At 36.9% G+C, this 22,979-nt stretch overlaps 1 protein-coding gene across 1 annotated transcript in view; it reads right to left on the bottom strand.

The window, feature by feature from the left end:
• The window catches only part of CNTLN (centlein), a 206,565-nt gene that overhangs the window by 75,600 nt on the left and 107,986 nt on the right, over nucleotides 1-22,979 (bottom strand). Inside the window, exon 11 of the mRNA XM_074856182.1 lies at nucleotides 20,500-20,625. Coding sequence (XP_074712283.1) covers nucleotides 20,500-20,625 — 126 coding nt within the window. The remainder of the gene's footprint in view (nucleotides 1-20,499; nucleotides 20,626-22,979) is intronic.

Raw genomic sequence — 22,979 nt, 5'->3', positions numbered from 1 at the left:
CACTGTCGTAACTCCTCATAGCATGTTCACTTTTTGCACTGAACAGTAAAACACTTCCTTCAAAAAACATTCTCTGTTTACATAATTAAAGACTGTATTCAACATGACATGCTTCCTGCTTGAACCTCCTATCTTCTGAACATGTTATTTTTCAGCTTTAAAAACATTATTTGCATGCACACAAGTTTATGCACATATATACATACATATTGCCCCCCTACACACTAAGTGACAAGCATACAATGATAATTATACAAGATTTTTAAAAATACTTAACTTTTACATAAATATTTTTTTAGGGTGATGAAAGATATAAAGAAGTAACTAACTTATATGAAATAAGTAAAGGGATGGGTTTGTAGTCTGAATATCTGAAGCGCTTCCAAATACATTTGTCTGTAAAATCTAGTCTCTAACTGAAGTTATGACCTATCTAAACTGGAAATAATTCAGGTAAGCCTAGACAAGAAATTACAATCTGTAATACAAGATCCAACCCATACAAGTCAATGACTGGCTCGCATTAATGTTAGAAATGCCCAACTGGGTTAAGACCAGCACTGGGTCCATCCATCACCAGTGCTCTCTCTCCAGCAGAGGCAAAAGCAGACGCTACTCAAGAGAAAACACAAGCCTAACAGTTTCTGCAGTCTGATTCCAATTTTCCATCCTGAAAGCAGCATGTAAGCGCTACCCTTTGTTTCTTCCACTTTAACTCATTCCCTCTTGCTAAAAGGACCTTCCCTCCAATCCCGCAGGAATGGAATTTCTTTATAACCTTTCACGTGAAGCCTTGTCAAAGGCAACTGGAAAATACAGGTCAGATTACTGTTACCTCATAGTTACTGTCACCCTCTTGCAATTCCAGCAGGTTAATGAAGCAGGATTTCCCTTTACAGGAGCCACAGTGACACTCCCCCAACAAAACTGTTGATCTGTGCTCAGTGATCTCTTTTCCTCTATGGTTTTTTTCCTTCCTCCGCTGCCCTTTTTCCTAGAGACAGACTGCCATCTTCCTAAGTACAGAAGCATTCAGGTTCAGTGGTCTGCAACTCCCTCTGGAGCCCATTTTGTAAATGGGAGTTACAGTGGCAACGTGGCAGTCCACTGGCACAGTGGCTGTTTACAATGAGGTTACAGTTCAGTAATTTCATACTTGAGTTTCTTCACACTGCTCGGGGTGTGAAGATATTAACAAATAACTTATCTGCTTGACCTCATAATTGCTGTACAGTTACTTCAAACAGATCTAACACCTTTGATGTATCTGCTACAAAGAACTCCTGAGTTGTTGGCATCTTCTTTGCATCTGCAGCAGGGAAGATTGATGCAAAGATTCACTGAGTTGTTCTTTTATGGCCTTGTAAACCTAGTGTATCATTTTACACTGTTATCATTAAGCAAACCTACAAATTTCCCAACTGGTTTCTTTTTCACTTTATTTAAGCAAAACTTTACTATCATAGCTTAAGTATCTTTGAACATCACTCTTCAAAAGCTTTTTAGCCTTCTCAATTTTCCACTTGCACTTGTCCTGCCACTGTTTATTGGCATACCTGTTCTCACCAATGCAAGCTTAAGTTTTAAATGCTGATCTTTTCTCTGTGAGGGCCACAAGTGTTTCCCCACTGAGTCCTTCCAGAGCACTTTTTTAAGACTGTTTTGGGGTGGGTGTTGGTTTGGGCTTTTTTAAATTTTATTTTTTAAATTGTAGCACATATTTCAGATGGGTTTCAACTACAGTACCTTTCTTAACAGTATCCAACTGTTCATAGGCTTTCTGTACTGCTTGTTCTAGTGTTTGGGGGGTTGGAGGGTTTTTGACTAGTTGTTTCATTTTTATATGGTTCCCCTTCTGGAAAGTGAATATCAATATCCTCAGCCCAACTGATTTGGTTCACTCTCTTCTGCTACTATTTAAATCTAATTTTAAAAAAAGAAAAAAGAAAAAAAAAGGCAAACAGTGCATGAACCCGTCTTCATAAAGGATAAGATGTGGGGAAATACAGGCCTCACCTTTTTTTCTAAGAAAGTTACAGAGCAAATCATCCTGGAAATGATATCCAGTCACCTAACGGACAAGAAAGTGATTGGAAACAGCTAGCATGGATTTACCAATGAAAAATCTTGCTTTACCAACCTGACCGCCTCTGTAAAGAGATGACATGGCTGTAAGAATAAAGGGAGAGCAGGCAGCGGTGTATACCTTGAATTTGGCAAGGCATCTGAGATGGTCGCCCACCTCCTTATTGCCAAATAGTTGAGATCTGAATTGAAAAGTAGGTAAGTTGGCTTGGAAATTGGCTGGACTGTTAGGCTTGAAGTGTGGAGTCCAACAGGCAGCTAACAATTGAACGTATCCCTCAGGGATCCATACCAAAGCTCGTTCTGTTTAATGTCTTTATTAACAATGTCAAAGATGGGTTAGAGTGCCTCTCAGCAAGTTCACTAATGATATAAAACTTAGGGGAGGAACCGAGACAGTCACTGGAGGGCTGGACCACTGTTCAGAGACACCTCATTGGCAGAAAAAATGGGCTGATGGGAACTTCATGAAGTTCCCCAAAGGCAAACTCCTGTCAGAATAACCCCTCATAACAGGACATTCTAGGAGACCAACTGGCTAGAGAGCAGCTTTGCAGAAGAAGTGGGTTCCTTCTGAGCAACAAGTTGAACATCAGATAGTGAAATGCCTTTGTGGCAAAGGCTAAAAACATGTTAGTTGTATAGACAAGAGTATAGTCAGTTGGTTTACAAAATTGATTCTATTCAGCACTTCTGAGACTGCATGTGTCACTGTGTCTTGTTTTGGGCTCCTCCAAGAAAGACACTGATCTACTAGATTGAGTTTAGCAACAGAGTACCACAATGGTCAGGGGTTGGGCACATGATTTACAATAACAGGGTGAAAGACACGGGTTTATTCAGCCCTAGGAGAAGGGAAGATGCTATTGGTGTCTACCTAACACAACGGTGTCAAAAAGACAGAGCTTGACTTTTCCCAGAGGAGCACAGTGGATGGTACAAGAGCCAATGAACACAAGTTAAAATGCATCAAATTCCAACTAGATATAAAAAGAAACTTCTCATTAAGCTGGTCAGACACTGGAACATTTGCCCAGAAAGTTTCTGAAATCTCTATCCTTGGTCTCTATCTCCTCCATCCTTTGTCACAACTTGACAAGATCCTAAGTCACCTTCCAAAATTGCCACTGCTTTGAGCAGCAGGCTGGAGAAGACAGCTTCCAGAGGTTCCTTCCAAGCTGCACAATTCTGTGTTTCTCATCATATTGAGATAACTATTACAGAGAGGCTCTCTAATACTTCCTTAACTTAAGTTCTGTATACCACTCAAAATCCAGAACAGGATTTTTCCTTCTGGTTTCTAAGACTGATTGTTCTAGAAAAGTTACTTATTCCACAAAAATTTGTATCTCTATATCTTGCCTTGGCAAGATAATGGTGTGGATAGTTGTAACCTTCCATGATTACAGCCTGTCCTTCACAAGTCATTGAATCTTGCTTTGCATTTCTGTATCACTGTCAGCATCCCGATGAAAAGATCAGCACTACAATGTCACTGTTACTTATTTATTATTAAAATATAGGACTTCTATCCAAAAGCATTACACAGTGCTCCCTTTCTCTGTAATAGCTGTCCAATATTACACTTAAATAATCCTTTTCATACAGCGCCACTCTCTCACCAGGTAATTCTACTCTGTCATTCCTGCAAAGCTAGTAGCCAGGCAACACTGTACCTCACATATTACCCTCCTTCCTCCAGGTCACTGAGATGCCTAGTGTGTCAGGATTGTCATCTAATGCCAAGACTAGCTCCGTATCTTATTTTTAGGGCTACTAGCACAGAAGTACTTGTAAATTATTTTGCCATTCTGTTGCTTAATATGCCAGTCAACTACTGTTGACAGAATTTTAAAACAGCTTTCCTTATCTTTTGTAACCTCCCACTACTAACATCTGCTTCCTCCTATACTTAAAAAGAGTCCCTTTACTGCAGGAGCATTCTTGGTGCAAGCGGACACTGTCACATCAGCTAGACAGCAGGTCTCATCTCATTCATGGTCTCATCTAAGAGACTAGATTTCTCCTAGCAAACAGGATGTTCTTCTTTCCCAAGATTTATGCTCTTTGAAGCAGCACACATAAAACACGTCTTATATGTAGACACTCATACATGTCACACTAAAACAAACTGAATACATTGCATTCCACTGGGGAGACTGCTACCCACATTCTGAGCTTTTTTTTTTTTTTTCTATCTGGGGGAGCTTACACAGGTATAGCCTCCCTTTTTGAACGCGTTACTCTCATCCTATCCTAATTAGTTTGTTAGTTGGTTTCTTCGTTTCTTTCATTCTTTCTAATCTCTGAAGCCTGACAACCTTTGGTTCACAAACTTGTTAAGTTTTGAATGCACAGCTTGGGCCACTCAAGGCCAACATGGTTAGCATTGAGGAAATTTCTAAGTATTCAACTCATTTGAGAACAGATTCTATACTGATTTCTATTCAATCTTTTCTTTCTGAAAAAGAAACATAATACAACAAAACCTTCAAAGTTTATTTTCTACAGAATTTTTGTGGTGAATATAGTGCTAAAAGAGAAAAATAAAAATATATAATCTGTATGGTATTGATACATATTACATTCATTATACAAAACCAGAAGATGAAAAAGGAATGTACAAGTAATTGTGGCTTTCTATTCTGACTGTGTGCAGTTGAGTGGGTTTTTTTTTACTATCACTCATAAATGTTTTTACATTTCAAGGCAAAAAAACAGAGAAGTTTGTGAAGAGAAATGTGAAGAACCACACACAGAAACAAGTAGCTCTTCATTCTTTTCTGTTTGTTCCCAATTTGTAGTAAAATGTACTCTGACACATTTGAATACTTTTGACATGCTTCTCTAGCTAGAGCTTGTTAAAAAAAAAAAAAAAAAAGCACCTGTATATGCATTATAACAAAAAATACACATCTGGTTCAGTTCCTAAAATTCACCACAAAAGTACTGTAGCCTGCATACTCTATTACAAGAGTGCAGCTCAACAAAAAGGAGGAAATGGTCTTCTTGAAAGTGAAATTCTTTGCAGAGACTGTATGATTGCTACTTTTCCCAAGAACAAGTGAACATGATCAGTTGGAAGAAGCATCAAAGAAGGGTCAAGTAAGAACTTTCTAAGGAGCAAGAAGGGACTCCAAGGAATTCAAGGTAACTGAAGAAGTCACAGAAACTACTAAAGCACAACACAACACTGAAACAAATGACCCAACCTAAAAGAACATAGTGCCAAAAAGCAGGGGTGGGGGGAGATACTTGCTTTCCAGCCTTTCATTTACACCATTATTTCTCTCCGTGTCCCATCACACAGATGTGCCAATCTAACAGGTAAGAGCTGATTTATCTTTATGAAACTTTCCCTGCCTCTCCAAAAAATATTTCAAGTGGGTCTGAACATAAAAAAAAAGTGTGTGCTTTTTCTCCCAAAGTGAGATTGCCTTTAATAGACTAGGTCTTCCTACCAGTCTGTTAAATGATCCACGTTCAACTCTTTTACGAAGCAGATTAGGTACTTGAAGAGACCTCTGATCCAGTTGCACAGATTCTAGTGTCATGAGATGCTTCCCTCACTTACTGAGGGTGAAAGGATTGCCTCTGCAATCCTTCAACTCAAAGGGATCAAAAATAAGCTCTGTGTGTGGTAATGCATAATACTAACCTACTGGAACTAGAGAGTCAGAACAGCACTGTCAAAGTTCAGATACTGTGAATAAGAGCTTCCAACGTTATTTTAGCAGATGAAGCTAATAGATGTTGTAATTATCTTAAGCATATGTTCACTGGATTTACTGCATTGGGTTTTGCATCATTCAGTTTCAATTAACACATCAAACAATAGAAAGAAGAACTGCATCACGTTTTGATCCTAAGTGAAAGGGGATTTCACTGTGCATTGAAAAACTTGCATTTGATTTAGCAAGTGCTGAGCAAAGGGCATCTTGTTTATGTCATCTGAAAAGATCCAAGACACAAACTGAAGCTGAGAGATGGAATCTTTGAAGATATTTCTACAGTGGAAAGATTTCTGTGTAAAGTGTTTCTAGCTGATTGTAGTCTTGAGGCATGGATATTGAAAAGAAATCTTTGAACATTAGTATTTGCCTCCTCTCATTTTTTGACAGTAGAAAAGCTGGGAGTTGAAGATGTTTCAAGAGTAGGCAATTTTGAGGATGATGTATATTTTAAGTGCCTTATGGTAATCTCCATTTAATGGTGCTTCTAGCAATTTTTTTTTAGGACTGCTCCACAAATTTCACATTTTACAATTATGTACAACTACAAGCTTGGCTTAAAAAGAAAAGAAAAAAATAACAGCATATTTTAAAACTTTTTTATCTCATATCAAATAATTTTTCTCTTGATAAAACCAGCAGTTACTAAACAAAGTAAAAGAAACTATAAATATACACTGTGGATTAGGTTAATTATCTTTCCTATTTCAGATTAGAATACTGAGTGGCACAAGTATTTGAGCACAACTCTTTTCCTAGTAGGGAAATTCAGCAATGAGTGTCCTTAGGAACTGCAGGAGAGGAAGAAATCTACAAAAATTTAGGAACAATCAACTGTCTGCTCTGTAAAGCAGTAACACAGAACACTGAAGATGCTTTCAGTTACCCTTTCACAAGTCTCCTAATGACAATATATCAGTTGACAAGTAGGGTACTTTCTAGTTCTCTTTTTCATACTATGTATGTTTTTGCTTCAGCAAGCAAATAAAATATATAGCACATGAAATTTACAGATAAGCATTTTTTGAGGAAAACTGATTTTCTGCCTTTTTGAAAATGACATTTTTGAATTCTATGGTTGTATCTAATTTTGTGGTCTTTCAGTCAGCATCTCATAAACATGATCTCACTATTATGTCTATTACCCAACTAAAGATCCTCAGCCTTCTAAGCATGTTATACTACACAGATTCTAAGTTTCATTTGTACAGGGAAGAGCTAGAAACTGAAGTTCATTTAGAGATGATACCCCTGCACAAAAGGAGGAATATGATGTATGTAGGTACTGAAATGCTGCTAAGCAAACCATATGCAACATCAACAACCAAAAAAAAAACAAGTAAAGAATGAACAAGAAGAACCTATGGAGTCCTGCAGTTAAGGTTGATGAACCAGGACACAAAAAAAAGAAAAAAAAAAAAAAAAGAAGAGGCCTATGGAAAAACCTAGCTTAGACAATAGAACTGATTAAAGTTCTAAACTGAATACATAACAGCAGTGTAGAACTCAAAAGAAAGTCTACACAAATCATAATGGGAAAACAAAAAACTTATTTTGAAAAAAGAGTTTGCTCTGTAGACTCAGAGAAGATAGACCTTTGAACCATAATTCAAGAACAAACTGTGGGATTTTAATACAATGGAAATATGCAGGTCAAGAGGAAAGACAAACAAACCTGAGTGTGAGTATAAATTGACCGCTTCCAGCTCATGATAAATTCACATCTTTGCACCTTTTCTCTTGACAAAGTCAAAGGCTACTATTGAATTTTACAGTCTCTGTCACATTCATGCTGTGTTTTCATTCTACTATTTAATTCAACTTTTAAAAACAGAAGGTCCTAGGATATAATTTTAAACAATAGAGATACCAGACATGACCTCTGTGCAAATGTTTATCAAATACCGTGAAGTATTCTGACAATTTACACAATCTTTTATATTTGTATGTGGAGCAGGGTATTAAAACTCCAGAATTCTGTAAAAAAGCTCTTAACTATTAATAAACAGATTAAAAAACAAAAAATAGAAATAAAACCTAACTAAATTTCAATGTGTTTTAAAAGCAGTAAAAAAACCTCAGAATTGTCTCTGAAAATTTGCATAAAACATCTTCTAGCTGTATACATGAATAACCTTAGGCAAAGGAGATTCATTACTAGGAATAGCTATCAGCAATCCAGATGAAAAGAAAATAAGTAACCACTCAGTTAAACTTTATTAAGTTTCATTAAACTCAAAGTCTAAACTCATATCTGCAATGGTAATGCTAACAGCGAGCCACTTCTAAAAGCCTGCAATGTTAAAACTGCAGTTATCACTTGGCCTGTATCTGGATGCATTCTTTACACAGGTTGATTTCATTTTGGTTTGGTTTTTTTTAAGCTGAAAATGTATAAAACGTTTTCAAAATATGGCAAACGACTTTTTTCTGATGTCACTGGGTAAGTCTTTTTAGTCCTGGTTAGTTTATGTTCAAGGTTTCTAGAGTCCTAAAGAAGACTGTGTAAGTGAAAAACTACCCTGAAAATTTACAGTAACACCCTACCAGATTTGCTGATAATGAAGGTTACATAACTATGAGTGACTTACAAGATTTCTATTTCTAATTTTAAGAAAAAATACATTAATCCTATGTCTATTAGATTAACTGAACATCTTGTTTAAAGTATGTATTCAGCTCCCACACAAACTTTTCTGCTCAAGACCTTTTCTTAAAGAGGGAGGAAAAAAAGACTGATTTTGCCATGTGCTTGAAAGAGTAATAAAACTAGTGTACTGAAAAAAAAAATCCGGCATTTATGACTCCTTCCAGAAAAAAATGCCTCATTCTTATTTATACTCAAATGTATTTTCTAGCAGCTTTGCTAAATTCAAATGATGGCCCATCAGGTGGGAGAAGAGTGACTTAAAGCCATACAAAGCCTTTAAACTGGTGTACTGCTTTTCACCATTAGGTCTGCAACCTGAAATTGCCCCATGGCCTTGAACCTTCTGCATAGAGAGGTTATGCTGCTTATAAGTATATCTGGTAGCATTTGACTCTATTTCTTCAGTAAGTCTTTATCAACAATAAGCATTTTCTTAACTGCTTCCAAAGCAAGTTGAAAACCCAAAAAGACCTTCTGACAATATAACCTACTCCAAAATACTTTTAAAGTTTACTCTGTTGACAAGAAACAGTCCACACCAGCAACAGTCTTAGATGCTCTAGATTACATGGTCAGAGAACAACCTCCATCTCTTTACTAGCCAAGAAGAAGCCATTGAGTCCTTGAATTAACAGGAACCAGCACCCTAAATTAGCAGGTATCTACTGGCACTTCCTAGAAAACTGTCAGTATCTTCCAACATTAACAAGAAGACTTGTCAATATCTTCCAGGTGAGAAGAAGAATCATGTTTTTGTTTTCACATCCCAAGAACAACCTCTGAATGTTTTGTTTACTATCAACAACTTCATGAAAGTAATTCTTCTTGTTTGTAACATACATATACCAAAGGCACCAAGAAGAGCAGGAAAGCACGCAGCATTCAGTTTCTTGTACCAATGCTTCATTTCTATCCTCCAACTATGACTGCCACAGTCTCACTTGGCAATATTAAAACAAGGATGGTAAGAAATCAAGAGAGATCAAATCTACCCAGCTTACTTTATGCTGGTATTGCATACAGTTTTAAAGGTACTGACCTTGACCCACAATTATAGTATCTGTTCTCTCCAGTATCACACAATATTCTGAATTCTATTTTATGGCAATATAATTCTTTTGATTACTCCTCCATTATTTGATTATTTTTGTAATGCTCACCCATTTGGAATATAGGAAGATGTAGCATAATAAAAACTGTGCTATAGAATCAGTTTTGCCAAAGGAATTACTTCTGATTTCTTTTAGATTATAGCTAGGCATCAGCAAGAAATTGTCTGTAACAGTTGCTTACTTATCAAGTTACTAGAATAGGCGAAATGCTCATACCATCTGCGTATAAGCAGGGCTTCTGCAAAATATACCTTCTTGCTAGAACAAAATTTCCTAGTACTCATCATTTTTAATTGTCAGCAGTTCTAAAGATATCATCAGGAGCCCTCACACAGCTCCCAGTCTAAGGTACATATACACATGCGTACTTGAGTCTCAATGCATTAAAAAAAACGGTAATTAAGAAAGGCAGCCAGAACTATAGTATGAACTTTTTTTCTTCACTTATCAGTTTTAAGGGCTCCTTCTCTTAAGAGTTGTCGACCCGAGGTTAACCCATTGCCAGAGGACTCCAGTTAGTCCTCTAGCGAACCACCGTCTCCTGAGTAATATATATCCATAAGTCAGCCATTGCTCATCAGCAGCTTTCAGCATTCACAGGTAAGGCCAGCTGGAGACTCCTACACTCCTCTGTATACAGATAAAAGGAATTAAAAGAGCAGGCTCATGGCAGTCTAAAATAAATACCGAAACAATAAGACTTTTCTCCATTTGTCCCGGGGAATTTTATCTGGAAAATAAAACCAAGCAGAGAATCTAATTTCTAATAGAGCTGAATACATAAGAAAAAATAACCCACTGAGGAAGCCGACTCCTTCCTGAGGATTACATGTTGTAAGACTGCAGCAGGATGACTCTTTGGAGAAATAAGCAGAATCAACCACAATCTCCTAATGCATACTTCTGCTGGTATGGACAGATACCAGGGGGCTAGTCCAGGAGCTGCTGCAGTCAGAGAAGCCTTCCCCTGAGTCCAAGAGGTTAACTATCGCCTTTTCAAATGTTTTTCTCCAGAGTCATTGAAGACTGTTAAAGACTGGAAAGTCAAATTAAGAAGAAAATTAGACAGAAAAAGACTGCTAAGCAAGCTTTGCATACTCTTTATGAGGGTCCTTAAAAAGGGACTTAAAAAGTGTTGGCTTAATACAGTAACCAAAAAAAGTAAGTTTTAAAGACACCAGGGCAAAGTAGTGCCAGGGAATTTTTTCTTTCTAATTCTTTCTATCTTAAGCCAAATAGCCTAATAACACTTGCAAGGAAAAAGGGACAGCAGAAGCAGCTCTGTTTTCTTCCTCTCAGAAAAGAAAGGACCTTGAGAAGAAAGACAACAGATCAACATAGAAAGGTCTTGTAGGTAAGCAAAAGTGAATTGTATTTTCTGTTCATGAGTCTTCAAAAGGGTAAAAATTGTACTCTGTAAAACCAGAGTAGAAGTTACATGAACATTAGCGTACTTCTGTAAAAAGCCCATAGAAAAAATATAGGAAGAGGCTGCTATAAATTAGAACGGGGAGTCTCCTACGTCATAACACAAACACTGATTTTCATTTTATACTACTCAAAAAATTGTTTAGAGTCATGAGAACCAAGCTAGGCAGAAACTTTATCCAACTTCTACATGTGAAATACTACTGTGACAGAAATTCTTCACTTTGTTCCTACAGCATTATGATTCAAGAACATTTGCCTGCAGTAAGGGCAAAATATGTTCTTTTCATGGGTCTGTATATTTGTGTCAACTGGCAGCCTTGGGAGATGAGAGTAAACCTGGAAGCAGGTGTTTGATCTAGACTGTGTGAGAGAGCAAAAACCATTACATATGTCTGGGGATAACGCTGCCAAAAGAAAAGAAAAGCAAAAAGTACTAGCATTACTTACATTTTGTGAACATTCAAACTATTCAGAATGATTTACTGGAATTCCTTTACAAGAAGAAAATTGTAAACTTACAGTTTACACAAAGAAACTTCTAGTCTTAATTAACCAAGGAAATGAAATATTTGACTATACAGAGTCATTGAGCTATCTATCTTATTTTGTCTATTCACTTCCCAGAAATACGTCTTTATCATTCTTGTTTCCCAATTCAGTCACTTATAGGATGGATGAAAATTGCAGGAAGCGATATCTGTTGGTGCTAAGTAAAGTCTCTCTGATTTACAACCCACATTCAGGAGCGAAAAAGGATAAAAGCAACTCCCCCCACACCAAACCAATGTCTGTTCACATAACAAAAAAGTGAACGGTGTCATAGTTGTCAAGAACGAGTTTTAAGATATATTTCAAATTAAGTCACTCAAAACCCAAAGATGCACCAGTGACTAGTGACTAGAATAGTTTCAGCATGCAGCATAACTTTTAGCTTGCAAAAGGATGGTAGAAACCCATGTCTAAAATGTTATCTACCATTTAGTAATCTTACTTGTTTTACTGCAGCACAAAACCCAGCTGATTGACAAAAAGTGTTTAAAAAAAAAGTTATGTTGTGCGAGTTAAGCTCATTATTTTAATTTGAATTTTTCATTCCTTTATAACAAGACCATCAGAACCGCCTTATAAAGAGTATTTACCTATATTTAATTCAGAAAGAATTCAACCTGCAAGGCCATGACTGGGTTACCAGTGTAATCTATGTAACTCAGAAAGCAAATAGGGCGAGGACTCCACTGCATGAATATCAAGAGTTTTATTGTCACATTAGTGCTTTGAACCATTATGTAAACCTCAGATGAGCAACACACCAAAGTCTCTATTACCTATAGCCTGTTTTACTATGGAGCTGGTTTCAAATTATGCCAAGTAAGAATGGAAATCCATTTCTTAAATTATTTCTTACACTGAAGTATTTGAGTTTTAGGAAAATTCGGAAGATTCCATGTTTATTCTCATGTGACTGTGTTTGAAAAAAGCAAAACCACCAATACTTCTGGTACACACCTTCTGAATTCTTTCCAAATCAGAAAAAGATCCAAAAGCATTAAAATAGGTTAAACTGTATGTATATGCATATTCTGCCTTATGCAGCAAGAGAGCCAAGTGGTTCATCACAGTTCATGCTGAGCCACAATAAAGGTCCACTTAGCTCCACATCTGAGTTTCTGGAATTCCAGAACTGTACACTTTTAGAAAAGAGTTCAAGAGATAGGGGAATAATACATAAACATTCCTTAATAGTTTTCATTGTAAAATATTATTTGCAGTCTTTGAAGAAACTTAATGTCTCTGCTTCTTTGTAAAATTCAGTTCTTGAAGTTCTATATGCTATTAGCAAAGCTGAGATAAACCTAAACTTGAAAATATGTCATTTCCTTTCCAAAATCAGTACCATGCAAGCAAAATGCAAAACCAGCATCATATACTAAATTCAGCTGTTGCTGGAAAGCACTGAGCAGTGATGCCCTTACCAGAATTCTCAGGAACTCCACAGGTGTTGGGAGAGAAACTTATATTCATTAGTCCCTCATTACTCTAATACAGCAGCCTGAGAGCTTATTTTACTAGCTTTGATGTACTTTGGTGTTATAGATTGTATGTTCATAGGCTTCTTACTATTAACATTCAGTACAGTTTAACAAGACACGCTTAGTACTTTACTTGTGTGTGTGTGTATATATATATATATCTGTAGGCTGATATATCAGATATTTCCAACTAAATGCTGAAGAACTTTTGTCTAGGCAATAGAGCTAGGAAAAAGACAGAACTCTCACAGGCAGTGTGCTTACCAACAGTACAATATTTCATTTCTATAACACTCAGATGATCTACAGAAATCACTGTGATCCAACAGCAAGGCAGGCAACACTTCTGTGCAAGCAACACAACGGAAAGCTAACTTAGTCCCTACCTTTCTCCAACATCTCTCTGCTATTCTTGTCCCTGACAATGCCCCAATTTTATCATTAATCAAACTTCAATTCTGCCTTTCCCTGCTTATGTATTATGGAAGAATGTTTAATGGTAAGACAGCATGTTTTCAGTATGACACAGTCTTGTCATGTATGAGAAGGCACTGAAGTACTACAGACTGCCTACGGAGATTTGATAATACAACTTGGGTTTTGAACCAATACCTGCAGACAAGAAAAGTCTGATTAAATATGGAAGAACAAAGGAAAAACATCAACAGATCTGATTTCAAAAACCATACCAAACCCCTAGATTTGTCTGTCAGCTAGGATGCAGGAAATTACAAGATTTGGTGGACACAGGTAAGAAAAGTTCTAGGGACAAGTGTAACAATTAAAGATCATTAAACTCATCATCCCTGAAAGATCACACTCACTGGAAAACAACAATATATTTATTTCAGTTAGCTGACACAGTGCCTTGTGAAAATGTAACTGGAAGCCTGCTAGAAAAAAGAATTCTCTTCACAAAAGGAGACATGCTAATTAATTGTGCAAAAGCCCCCAAATGACTTCATATGGCATTTACAGTTCTGACTTTGGTCCTTCAAAAATGTCTTTTAAAAACTGCACCCTGTAGTACAACTAATGCTGCTGTTTTCTTACATTTTAAATTATCTGTAGTGGGTTTAGCCAACAACTGCACCGTTTCAAGTTCTCACAGTTTGAGCCCAACTGTCATTTCCACTGAGCAAAGTTCAGTAAGCATGCACCTTTGTCAGAACCCCCTAATTACCAGCTGCAGAATCTAGGCTCTAATCGTTTTCAGCAGAACAAAAGGTGGTATTTTAGATTTTGCAATCTTTCTATCCATTGAAAATCTAAAGAAAAACATATACATCATTATTTAACTCTATTTGGCTTTGCAGTATCAAATCACTAATTGCAGTAAAAACAAGAGCAACTGAGCTGTTAGATTTAAGTATTTTGCAGTAAGAAGCCTGCTATTTCCCAGCAGTCCTAAAACTGAAGAACAGTGTGAGAGACGACTTGTAAAAACAGGCCTGCGAGAAACACAGACTGAGAAAAACAGCCTGGGAAAGAGATAAAAGTTAGCAGGGGGAGTGAAGGCCCTCTGAGCTAAGGAATATCTCAAACACTTGCAAGTAACGAAACTACAGTCACAGGGTGGATGGTGTGGAGGTCGAAGCTGATAAGGCTGCCCCAATAACACTGGATGCAGCTGGAGGGGGGAGCCCTGTGGAGACAGGACGGTTCTGCTCTGGGGCACCTGGTCAACTTTCAAGGGCCATCTGTCCAGTGAATGACCTTTGCTTCATTATCCACGAAATGCATATTAAAGTTAACACCCCTCAATATGCTAACGAGGGCTAACATGATCATGCTAATTACATCATCCCATGAAACACCTTACCCCTCCCCATCCATGGGATACATAGGTATGTGGGTCGACCTAGGGGACGGATCCAAGGAAAGCGTGTATAAATCAAGGGGGAGTGGGGCAGAGAGTGAAGTGAAGTGAAGTGAAGTGAAGTGAAGTGAAGTGAAGTGAAGTGAAGTGAAGTGAAGTGAAGTGAAGTAGACGGCTGCCTCCTTGAACCCTCACTGGTGGGATCAATGCAAGAACGCAGATCGGTGATCTCTATTCCCTCCATCTCCCTCCTTTCCTTTTTCCCCTTTTCCTTCACTACTGTAGTGGTTTAGGCCCTGCCGGGACCCGAGACCACGTTGCCACTGCCTCTCTTGTTCTGGTGACATCCCAGCATCTTTGCTCTCTGGTCAGTTTATGATCATTTCTACTAATCCTGGGGGGTCGAGGTTCCCTATTCGAGCCCGTTGTGTTATCAACGCAACCCATTTACTCCATGTGGCATCTGTTGCATGATGTTTACCGATCTTCCCGCGCTTGGGCGCGGACCTGACAGACCTGACGTCAGCATGGTATTGAATAACCCAGGTAGAGCTCCCTCCCCACTGCTGGGGAAACTTAACCCTATCCTAGCTGAACCAGGACAACTACCATTAAGAAATGCAAGGCATACTGTATTGCTTGCCACAACTCCTTAAATACTTAGCCAATTATCGTGTGTTCAATTAGTACATGTGGGAAGTTAATAAATGTTTGGACTTTGAGACTTGTCTCACTGTTGTCCACTCTGTTGGGAATTTACGAATCTGAGTCACTTGTCTCCCTCATCTGAGTGGGACGTGACAGAAAGATTACTTTACAGAGATAGTACATATGTCAGAAGGGCTATACTCCGTAGGTGACAGTTTTTAACACTGATGTAGCATGAATGCACTTCCCTCCAAATTAATTTTCTACAGGACATATCTGTTGAGTGTAACAAAGAAAAAATTATTGTGATATTTGGATGTTCCACACAACAATAGAGGTTTAAAAACTAAGTCTCTGATGACCAGGTATTTCCTGTTTGTCCAAAGAGATTGTCTGGGTGATCAAAACTGAATGTTTCCATCAGGCTCTCTACAGAAGAAAAAAAAAAAAAAAACAACAACAAAAAACAAAAAAAAGACACATTCAAGAAGTAGAGGAACTAAAAAAAGCCTAGGTTTGTGGTTTTTACTGCCACAATTCCAGAACAGTAAATTTAGCTTTCCTCCACCATACTCATTCTGATAGCTAGAAAAGGCAAGAAGCATCACATGCTGTTGCTGGTCCCAAGTTAGGCTCCTGCCTACTGGCTGGTGAGATACTACTACACAGGATATAGAACAGTTACTTTGACTCTACAAAGATTAAGGAAAGCAGAAATCATGAGGTCTTGTTTTACTGAAAAAGCAAAGCTGAGAAAAAACCTTTATTAAATAGCTGCTATAGCAGAGGAAGGATGGTACCAAGCTTGCTGTGATTCCACATGCTTCAAAGATTCAGAGCACATTTCCTACATGGAGGATGGCACAGCTACCCAGATACTCAGAGGAAAGAATGACTACCAAAGGTTCTTTGAATGATGTGACTATCTCTTTCACTTAATAAACATTTCCTCCTTATCACTAGCTGCATATGAACATATCATATGGACAACCAATTTCCAGTTACCTGTGAAGGTAATGACTTATGTCATAATGTCTTATGTCAAAGAGTGTACTAGGTCAAATAATTCTGTGTTGCTGGTATCAGTTACAAGATTTTCTAGAAAGTAATGCAGAATAAAAGATGTAAAATTGTAAAGATTCCACAGTAGTTTATATATGGTCAACTATACGTTTTCAAAGTCTGTACGTAAAGGCCAAAGAGGCGGGGTATCCTTATACTCCAGCAAACAAAAATTTAATATGGAAATGCCAAGGTAGTTTAAATTAGCTAGCTTGTAATCAAGTAGCAGTTCAATTGGACATGCTACATATTAATTTACCCTGAATTTCAGCAAAACCCAAATAATACACATACAAAGATGAATCTAACTAATGTGGGAAGAAAATGTCAAAGGACATATCTGTCAATACAATTCTATAGAAAGTAAGACAACGTTTATCACTTAGTAGCCAAGATTAAAAATAATCTATCTAAAAACCTGAGAACTATGCTAGATTTATATATATCTGTGTATATGTTTATATATATAGCTATAAAAATATATCTATCTGTAAAATGATATGCTTGTTTTCATTGAAGATATTCTATGTTTTATGCGGTTGCAAGACACTGAATCTGAAAGCACTGGTGTTGCACAGCTGAATAAAAGAAATTTCTAATTTTTAATTTTACTGGATCTTTCTCTTGCAAGTCTTCAGCAGTTTCAGGCAGCTAAAATAAAAATACTGTATTTAGACAAGCTAATCCTCCTCAGCTAAGTGTTTACCATTTCAGTACTAGTATGTTTCTCTGTTTGCTTAAGGGGGACAAAAAGTGATGAAATCCCATGGTTTTCTTAACACAGAACATGAACACCAATACAATACTTGCTTCTGTAGCCTGCAATAACATGCTACTTATCAGGAAATGACTTCAGAGTAACATAGGTATTGCATACTACATAGGGAAAATGACCCACGTGAGAAGACCAAAATGAGACATCCTAGCAGAACTGTGGAATTGTTTTCACTTAGCCATTAGCATTAATAAACACTTCAAAGAATACTTAGGGAATTTATTTCAACAACTACTTTTTGTTCCTGTTTGTAACTCTTCAATTTTGGCATGAGTTTAGCTGGTAACTGATACAGGATTTCTTATACAATGAGTTGTGAAGGCCTAAAAGTTAGACTATTTTCTTCGCTACTCATTCAGATCTCAAAGTGAACTTAAATTTTGGACCTTTTTGTTTGTTTATTTTGTTTTAATAATAAAGAATTTTAAAAATGAGATTTTATAACTCATAAAATTAAAAATGCAGCTTTCAATCCACATCAAATACATGGTGGAATATAATCTGATATTCTTTGTGAAAGAGTAAATAGTGGGGGGGATGCTTAATAACAAAGTCAGGTAAAACTATTACTAGAAACAGGTTCTATAAAGTCACAGAGTAATTATTCTGTAATACACTTAAGTATAAAAATAAATCATATTAATAGCAAAAAAATCCTCTTCCTTCCAGGGCAATGTTAGGAAATTCAAGAGAAATACATGCATAAAGCATTGAACACACAGAATAATCACAGTTTATCAATTATTGTATTTTAGCACTGTTTACAGTGTGCTAATACTGGTAATGACTGCATTTTGGAGCCTGGGACACGCAACAGTGGGCTTTCCTTGGTTTTACCCTATACTTTATTTATTATCCATCTATTTTCAGAGCAATGTATGTGCAAGTTAAAGACATTGTACATCATTGTTCTACCCCTGGAAAGAAAGGACGGGAGGGAGGGGAGGGAGGGAAAGAAAATCTTCCTTAAAACAAAGAAAACCCAAATAATCCTGTTTTCCTAACATTCACTCTCTGGCCTACTCAGAGACAGAAATTACACATATTTAAAAGTTAAACCAGACTTAAAATAAAATCCCTACACAGAAACCCTTTTTTAAGCAAAGCTGTGCTGGATTTGGATTATACATGTTCTAAATCAACTTAAGCCAGCTATCAGTAGGGTCTATCAAATTAAATGCATCCACAAAAACTATGGACTAACCTGATTTACTTACACTGCTTGTAAAATCACACATAAGTAATTGGTACAACTCTGTAGCGGATTTCTTTATCCACAGAGCTTAAGAAAGAATATATGCAATATAAAGAAGCCCTAGCGACAGATCTAAAAAGTACACCAAATTTAGTATTGACTGACAAATTAGCTCAGAGCTTGAAATGCGGACTTGCTTCAACAAATTAAAGACAAGACATTATTAGAGACAGACACTGAAGGCAGATATAAAAACCACAGGAGTTATGTATTCATTCCTTCCTTACTTCAACTAACAATAAGCTACATTCCCCATAAAAAGTAGAAGCACCTAAAACCACACACGTTCACCTTAATGATCACAACGGTGCACTGGCTTCTTACTAATGCAGAATTTTAAAAACTCATTTTGACTTAAAATTTCTGTATTATGAAGAGCTCAACTGTTTGCTCATGTCACTTCACCACAACCTAATCACAGCCACTGATCTGCAAATTATCAGGCATAAGAGAGTTCCCCATAAATGTGACTGCACAGGAGCTGTAGAAAAACAGTCTAACTGTACCAATCTTTACGGTGTGTACAACACATTAGCAATCTCTCTTTCATGGCTGTGTGTGAAAAGAAGAACTTATGTTATTGCTCCTGAGTTACTACTGTTGCCTGTGGTGCATGTGTTGATTAGTGATGAAAGGAGAATTACAACTACAATTACATCTATGGCAAGAAAGTGCTCTTTCCTACACAAAAATCAAAATAAAGAAGTATATGTGATAATTTGTTGTGACAGTTTCAAAACAGCAAACAAAGATGTGACAGTGAAGTGACAAGAACAGGCACACAATTGTAACTGGCATATATAAGATTACCTCATGTAACACAGCTACTGGCAATATTGTATGTAATACACTAACCAGCTTATGGACTTACATACTACAAAACAATTTGCTGCTGTGGAAATTCTGTGATAGCAGCCTTCCTGGTATCTCCACAAAATTGGTTTACATTGTGACCCATTGGGAAAACACATTTTCTTTAACGTTGACAAAAACAAAGTGTGAATAAAAGTTTCTATGATGTCTTGATTCTTAAATTAAAAAAAAAAAATCAACTTCACTTACAGAAAGTGTTAAATAGTAGCAAAGGGCTAATTATACCATACTAAGTTCCTTTCGTCTAGTATAAAAGGACATTTTCTTACTTTGTCTGGCTGAGTATAATAGCCTATGAATTATGAGATCAAAGTTTTCTAAAGTAAGAGTTTCCTTCACCAAGTTTTACACTTACTACAGCTAAAAGAGCTGTGTGAAGGGATCAGCACTAAACCCAAAGGACAGGCTGTGCACAGCAAGAAAGAGAGCAACTCCCTCGTGCTTTTTGCAGGTCACTACCAAGGACCATGTTAGCAGATCCACACCAGACCCTTAACAGGCAGCTCTGCTGCTACCAGTAATTAGCTTGGACAGCTCTGGCTCCAGGAGTAGCAGCAAGGCTACACCATAATGAGCTCAGCTGGGATTAGCAGGACAGGGCAGGGAACCAAGAGAGCTGAGGCATTCTGCATTGCGTATGTATCACAGAGATCAAACAAGGATGGCTGGCTAGGTTATCCCCTCACCACCTCATTCCAAAAATGAAGCACGGCAGTGTGTAAAATACAGGCTAATGAAGAGCGACACCTCCAACAGATGAGAGCCACATTAATTAACACAATCCCTAGATCATGGAATACAGTTTCTGTTAGTGCTAGCAAACTTATAACTTGTCACTGATTTGGGGGGGGGGGGGGGGGGGGGTGGGGTGGGGAAGAGCTGATGTTTTCCTTTTCTGCTTTTGGTAGAAGATGGTTTTATCTTGGAATTTTGCAAGGAATTCGTCTTATGTAGCCTGCAAAGCACCACCTTCAGAAAAAACGGCAGAATGTTTCTTCATGTAAACACTATTTAAGAAACAAACTCACTTTTCAATCAACAGCTTTTTGTGTTCCCTTTTGAAAAAAGCCAGTTCATTCCACACAGCATCAGAATCCTCTTGACAAAGCTGATGGGGGTCTGCACGCTCGTATCTCCTTTTACTACTTTCAATCCTGTTTATGAGTAAAAAGAGGTTGTTTGTTTTCAAATACCTACATGTTTTAGTACCACAAGATTAAAAGCAACCTTGCTTTCAGAAAATAAAAATTTTAAATTGTGGCATCTACTGGATATAAATCTTGTATTATGTATATGTTTTGTGAGCCATGAAACCTTAAGTGTAGTAATACAGAAGTGTTCAATTATGTAGTTTCAGACAGATACCGTGCTAGTATGGCACTGTGGCTCCCAACTGACATGTGGAAGAGCAGTGTCACCCACATTCATTCTGTCAACATTCCTTACAATACTGGTATGAGAAGGCAGAAGGTGAAATAATCACACAATCTCTTGCAAAAAAATGGGAGAAACACCAGCTCCCCTAATGCCCCTAAAAACCAGTCTGGAAGTTGCACTACTGCCCACTCTAAATCACACTGTTGATCTAGTCTAACGAGAGAATAAGCTATCTATGGATAAGATGATGCATCAGGAAAAAGTATACTGAATTTAGAAACACAGAAAAAGAAAATGAAAATATTTCACAGTTTTTCTGTCATTTATATGTTTTAATAATGCAAAATATAAAAACCATATTTAAAAAATCCTTCATAAGATGAACTTAAAACTGTCTGCAATCTAAATTCCTACTGGGCATAGAAATAAACTCTCAGAGAATGTGGTAACCTCATAAGGCCCCCCCATCATCTTTGCAGTCACGTATGTCAGTGGAAGTTGTATGTACACTGACAGGTGGATTAGGTCCCATCAGCTGCCATCTCGGTAACAGATTCTAATCTATGAAGAATCAGAAAGAATGGGGTCCTCCATCACTTACAGAGAATCAGAAGTGCCACATAAGTACCTGATACTGACTGCTTAATGCCCAATTTACATTACACCAGCGATATAAAGTTTTTTGAGATACCAAAATAACAGTGTAAGGTATAACCATGTACAGACTGATTTTATCTTGGCTACTTTCCCTTGTTTAAGCATATTAAAAAGGAAAAACAAACCCCTTTTAGTATGATGGCTTCATACAATTCTGCTCTGATGACAAAAATTATCAAAACCCTGTAATTTTTAGTTCATCTTAATTACAGATAAAAAAATTAGATGAACAAATAAATATTTAGTATTACACTTTCCGCAATATCTACTTTTTCCAAATATATTCTTGTCAGGACACAAGCTGGTCTCATTTATTTAAATCAGAAACAAAAGTTGTTTTTGTCTCTCCCTTTTCATTTTTTTTTTTTTATAATTATCAGAACCAGAACACTCAGTGCTTCACTGTATATCAAGTTTGATTTTACATCTTTATCTAGGTTGAATTTTTGTATCTTTTCAGCCTTGGCCTCTCAGTGGACCATGAATGTCTACTTAGCTTTAGACACAGAATTAAATTATTTCATTTCATAAAGTAACTATCATCCAGTAGGTTTCAGTCATTTTCAGCTTGCACTGAATTTAAAACAGTGAGCTAGAAGACAAAGTCATCTATAATTTTCCTAAATAAACAAAACCTTTTCATTCTAATTTAAACAAATCAAATAATTATTTACGCTTTGACATTTCAAAAAATCTTCCTGTGTTACCAATGCCCGTAACAGATTTGTACCTTACCATTATTTTAATCCACACTTTTTTTTTCTTTTTAAAAGACAAACCATTCTTAGTAAATGCCATAGTATTACAAAGCAATGCAAATGCTACTCAGATAGGCCAAAGCATGACTTATATATGAGGGACAGTTTATCATTCACAGTACAATGCTTTATGTCACCCTGGACTCTCTGAACAGCTACCAGTTTTGCAGCAATTTCTGTGACGCTCTTTTTGGTCAGAGCGTTGCAAAGTTTGTGTCAAGATTAGTCAGAATTTTTCTAATTACAAAAAGAATATGTTTACTAAACTGTAGGTGCACTAGAGCCACCAGGATGTAAGGACCTGCTCAAATTACTTTCTTGAAACAGGGCCTGAAAAACCATACCTCAGCAGTGTCTGACAACTGAAGTGATAAGAAATGTCTTCATACCTCTAAATGTGTCTTGTTTACCAAAAAATCTAACTCCCTGCCAAGGACTTGAAAAAAAATAATTTCCGCATAAAATTTTCACTGTTCTCTATAGAATTTAAGGAAGATTTATATATAGAATATTCATTATTTAAATTTTGATGCAGTAGAGTCTTTCTTTCTGTTAATAACAATATATTACTGCAATATTTTTGTAGAATGATCAGAAATAATTGATTTTGATAATCATATAACAGATGAAAACACCCTGTTTTTCATGCACATACTATTTTTTTCCCTATTAAGAAGGGGATTTCAGCATTAGCTTCAGTTAATGTTTGAATCATT

Source organism: Strix uralensis, chromosome Z (assembly GCF_047716275.1).
Source record: "Strix uralensis isolate ZFMK-TIS-50842 chromosome Z, bStrUra1, whole genome shotgun sequence".
Taxonomy (NCBI): Eukaryota; Metazoa; Chordata; class Aves; order Strigiformes; family Strigidae; genus Strix; species Strix uralensis.
This window is presented reverse-complemented; position numbering and strand designations above follow the sequence as displayed.